Source organism: Anopheles coluzzii, chromosome 3 (genome assembly GCF_943734685.1).
Source record: "Anopheles coluzzii chromosome 3, AcolN3, whole genome shotgun sequence".
NCBI classification, from domain to species: domain Eukaryota; kingdom Metazoa; phylum Arthropoda; class Insecta; order Diptera; family Culicidae; genus Anopheles; species Anopheles coluzzii.
In genome coordinates, this window is record NC_064671.1 from 14,668,227 (window position 1) to 14,672,933 (window position 4,707).

Genomic DNA, 4,707 nt, shown 5'->3' on the forward strand with positions numbered 1-4,707 from the left:
GTTTCGTCGTTTTATCGGTTCCTCCATTGTCCTTTCACACATACGGGACGAACAATCCGATAACTGCTTTCTGAGGCTACAGAATGACCGGTTTGGCAGCTAGCATTCGTGCGCACACCTCAGCTTGCGGCTGTTTTCACTGCTGACCTTTGACCCTAGATAGCTGCAAACTTGGACGACTTAAAAATCTGAAATCTGACAGACTCCGTAAGTCTGAATTTGTTAGTGTAGGGCATTTGGCGGACCCGTCAGCATTCCGTCATAATCCTGACACATTTAAAGCCGCTAAAAAGCTGATTTTGTAGTTTAATTGCACCGATCATTGATCAAATTTTGCTCTTTTTGGTGGTCCTGCCACAGAAGAAGGTTGCGAATGAAAAGTATGCAGGATCTGTGCAAGTCTTTTGCTCCCATCCGAGGGTTGGTGACATGTATGGAGATGGGATTCTACCATTCAACTTCTCCTTTTTCAAGTTGCCCCAATAGAGGAGGAGAGGAGTTGCTCCCCAATTACGATAGAGAACTCGCTGCACCGACTAGCACCATTCAGCTGTTCGACGACCAGCTGTTCAGTCCTTCAGTCAGTCAAGTGCTTCAAAATCCGGTGATCTTGTCATGAGCATGCAAGAGGAAATAAAACAAACCACATAATCTTGATTTTCAATCGATTTTATATAGCGTATGTATAAATGAAATGATTCCTATTACTCTAAGGGATGATATATCATTGATCTAAACATTTCCTAGCTGAAATAACATTACCGATTGACTCGACGGTATTCTCCGCCGTTGTGTTCCTTCGTTCCAATCCTTTCACGATTTCGCAGCTTCCAATCATTATCTATCCTCAATTCCTATGTGCGTTACAACTCCTATCCATTGACCAACCGACTTCAAGCAGTTCTCTTTGGCAGTCGTACCGTGGAGTTTACTAATAAAAAAACAAACAAACAAACAAACAGGTTGGCCTGTTGTGTTGTGCCCTGTCTCGCACCCGAAACACGTGATCTCTGCAAGTAAGTTCTGTTGTATAGTTCGATACCGTACCGTACCGCACCGGAACACAACGTCTACACACTCAGTCACTCCGTTTCATCAGCCTATTCTTACACGCTAATCAGTTTTGTTGTGCCGACACTTGCTGCACCAGCACCTGCTGAGAGGGAAGGAGTAATCTCTGCATCTCTACACATCTGGACATCAGTTTGCAAAGTTCTACACCACCTTAACGCTAAGCCTGGAAGAACTCACTGTTGTTTTTTTCGTTTGTTTCCCTCGAATAGATTACTTCCTGCTGCCGAGGTCCTGTCTTCCTTTTCCTCTCATTCCTCTCTACTTCATCACAGCAAAGCAAATGGCCATTTTATAACATAACAGTGAGCAACCTACATGGTTTGCATGCTCCTCGATGCACCTGGGTAGAAAGAAGTTCAGCCCTAGTGCACCTGAGGGCCTGTTACCGTAATATACACAAGTGAGAGTGGGGGGGGGGGAATGGGGAGGTTTCAATATAAATACACACGAATGGAGAGGAAAGTTACAGTTAAAGGCAAAAAAAAAATAAAATACTAACATAATTTCACAATACAACCTCATCCTGCACGCGTCGTCATCGTCGGTACGCACTCTTCAGCTGTCCGTGACCCTGGGGCGCCTTTTTTGCAAGATCCGCATTCTTCCTTCCACACACACGGCGACTAATCAGTTCTGTATCGTCGGTGATGGAGAAATGTGCGGCTGCAAATGCAAATGGCACACGCTCCCCTGCTCGTCTAACGATCTACCCCATCCCTAGCCTTCCCGAAACCTTACAGTCGATCATGGGAAAGGCGCAATGTTTCTGTGTTGAGTATTGGATGGTCCGTCACTGCAGGCAGCGGGGCTTCAGCAGCAGCAGCTGCGCGGTGTCACATTGAAGACGTACGACTGTTCCGGCATCGCAAGCGAGCCGACCGGCACCCGATAGTCCTGCCCCGCGATCGGGGCGATCGTGTACGCGCGCAGCAGGTTCGCGATGATCGAGAAGCTGAGCAGTTGCGTCATCCGGTAGCCCATGCACGAGCGGCGCCCCGCACCGAACGGGATGAAAAAGTCCGGCTTCACCAGCCGGCCCTGCTGCAGGAAGCGCTCCGGCCGGAAGCGCTCCGGCTCGTCCCACAGCGCCGGCGACATGCTCAGGTCGTAGTTGTTCAGGAAGATGAGCGTATCCTTCGCCACGGTGTAACCTTAAATATTTATTTTGGTTTTAGAAGTGCAAACCGCCTTATAAAACGAAAAGAAATATTTACCTCCAATCTGGCTGTCCTGGTTGGCGACGTGCGGTACGATCGGGGACGCGATCAGCCGAAGCGCCTCCATGATGACCGCCTCCGTGTACTGCATCTCGGCCCGATCGGTCAGCTCGATCACCTGCCGGCCGTGCCGCTCCAGCACACCGTCCGCCTCGGCCTGGATGCGCTGCTGCACCTCCGGGTGCTGCACGATGTACCCGAACGCCTTCACCAGGAAGTTGCCGACCGCCGAATGGCCGCCGACGATGTCCTCCAGCGCGAACAGGGCCGTCTCCCACTCGAGGGCCGGGCCGCGGCCCGCCTTTACGTGCTCGATCAGGCTGTCGACGTAGTCGCGGGGCTCGCTGCCCTCGCCCCACCGCTCGTACCGATCGCCGATGATCGTGTCGAGGATGATGGTGCGAATCTCCTCCGCCAGCCGGTCCATGCGGCGCAGGTTCTGCCGGTGCAGCGGCAACAGGAACGGCAGAAAGTCGGCCGCATAGCCCTGGTTCACCTCGTAGAAGATCTGGTCGAAGTTGCGCACCAGCTGCTGGAAGCGCGGGTCCTCCACCTCGAACCGGTGGCTGCCGAAGTACTGGGAGAACGCGTTGGCACAGATAGACAGCACGAGCGGTTTGATTGCGACCGTGGTACCGTGCTGGACCGAGCCCAACATCTGCCCAATCTCGTCCACCACGATCGTGTTCAGCTCGTCGAACCGGCCGCTGTAGTTGCGGGGAAAGGTGTGGGGCACGAGCATGTCGCGGCGCGCCTTCTGCACCTCCGACCAATCACAGAATGCAAGAGCTGAAGCGAGAGAGAGAGAGACAAATTCGACATTAAAATCACACCACAGAGACAGGTCAGGGCGCAGTCGAATGCGGACAGTTACTTACAGTTTTCCTTGTTGCCGGAAAACAGTAGCTGATAGCGGCGGAAGTTGGGCCGGCTGTCAAAGTGCTGACCCTTGTTGATCAGCACCTCCTTGATGCTTTCGAACCCGTTCACGACGACCGCGTTGACCGAGCCGAGGCGTAGGGCCGTGACGGGACCGTACCGCTGGCCCATGTCGCTGAACGCCTGGTACGGCACCTCGTACCCGTTCAGCTCCTTGAGCGCCCCAATGATGGGATAGTTTTTGGGCCCGGGTGCTGGCTTCTCCAGCGCGTGGTTGGCGGCCGCCACCGGCTCGTCCTCGTGCGTGCCGAACGTCACGCCAACGCTGGCGATCAGCTGCCGGAGCGCCTGCAACACCTCACTGCGCAGGATCACTTTCTGCTTCAGCTCGGGCAGCAGCATCAGCAGCGTGAGCAGAAAGCAGCTCACCATCAGGTAGGCTGTGCTGCTGGAGCTTAATAGCGTTACGCTTACACGATCCATAGTGTAGTAGTAGTAGTAGCAGTAGTAGTTAGTATGCGGTAGTAGACCGTAAACGTTGATCGCACTCTTCTTTCTGATCGATCCGTACACACGAAATATGTCCGTACACTTCTTGCTTCAAGCTGAATGAGCACGCACCAGCACACACATACACACTCAAAGGTAACAGTGTAGAGCACGCACTAACACCTTAGTACACGTGCACGTATCCACATAAACACCACCACACACGCACACGATCGTACACACTCGTCACGCAAAGCACACTCCAATCGAGAGAGAGAGAAAGCGAACAACGAGAAGCTGCTGATCGGGATGAGCTGCTCACGGTTGAAGCGATCGTGTCGATTTGATACGCTGCTTGATCAATCCGGTGCCCTTTTATACTGAGGATGGTATGCAAATTGGGGGGCCGCTCGTACGCTCGTCTTCCAGGCAGAGTGAGAAGCTGGGCCCGGAGAGGACCCTTCTGCCCACTTGCGCGAGGAAGAGGAGAGAGAGAGAAAGAGCCTATGGCTTTGCGTGACGGAGTTAAGTCGAGCCAATCAGATCGATTCGATATTCGAATCTCCTCCGCGTACCGCACACCGCGGTGTGCAATGCAAACTTTGAGCCTTCCGGAATTTTTTCGGGGTACTCGGGCGGTTGGCTTTGTATTGGGACGATCAAGATGACGTAGGTGCACTGCTCAAAGTGGACGTCACAAATTGTGTTAAAATTCGGCGTGCTACTAATGGCGTTTTTCAGATGATAATACAGCTTTTGATATAGTTCCTATCGATAATTGAGACATTCCAACATGCATGTGCGTCAACAAATGATGATGTATAACAACTATATTCTTGTTTTTGTTTTCACTGATGTCGCATTATGCCTTCAGTTATAATCCCTTCAAGCCTGCCGGATGAACCTTCTATGAAGGAAAGAAGGGTTTAAGCACAACCTCTTATTTTTGTTAATATCTTAATGATAAACTAATGATTATTATTCCCTATTTGATATTCACCCGTTTGTTTTGTTAAAGATCCTGTCCATGTGAAAGGACAGGAATGTG

The 4,707-nt window shown here is 51.6% G+C and overlaps 1 protein-coding gene across 1 annotated transcript; it reads right to left on the reverse strand.

Moving 5' to 3' along the window:
- Positions 1 to 653: 653 nt before the first annotated feature.
- LOC120959497 (cytochrome P450 307a1-like) lies at positions 654 to 4,421 on the reverse strand. The gene is made up of 3 exons (XM_040382935.2): positions 3,170 to 4,421; positions 2,289 to 3,080; positions 654 to 2,225 (listed from the first exon to the last, which is right to left on the reverse strand). Exons 1-3 carry the CDS (start codon positions 3,651 to 3,653, stop codon positions 1,885 to 1,887), a joined length of 1,617 nt encoding a protein of 538 aa, XP_040238869.2. The 5' UTR covers positions 3,654 to 4,421; the 3' UTR covers positions 654 to 1,884.
- Between the last annotated feature and the right edge of the window lie 286 nt (positions 4,422 to 4,707).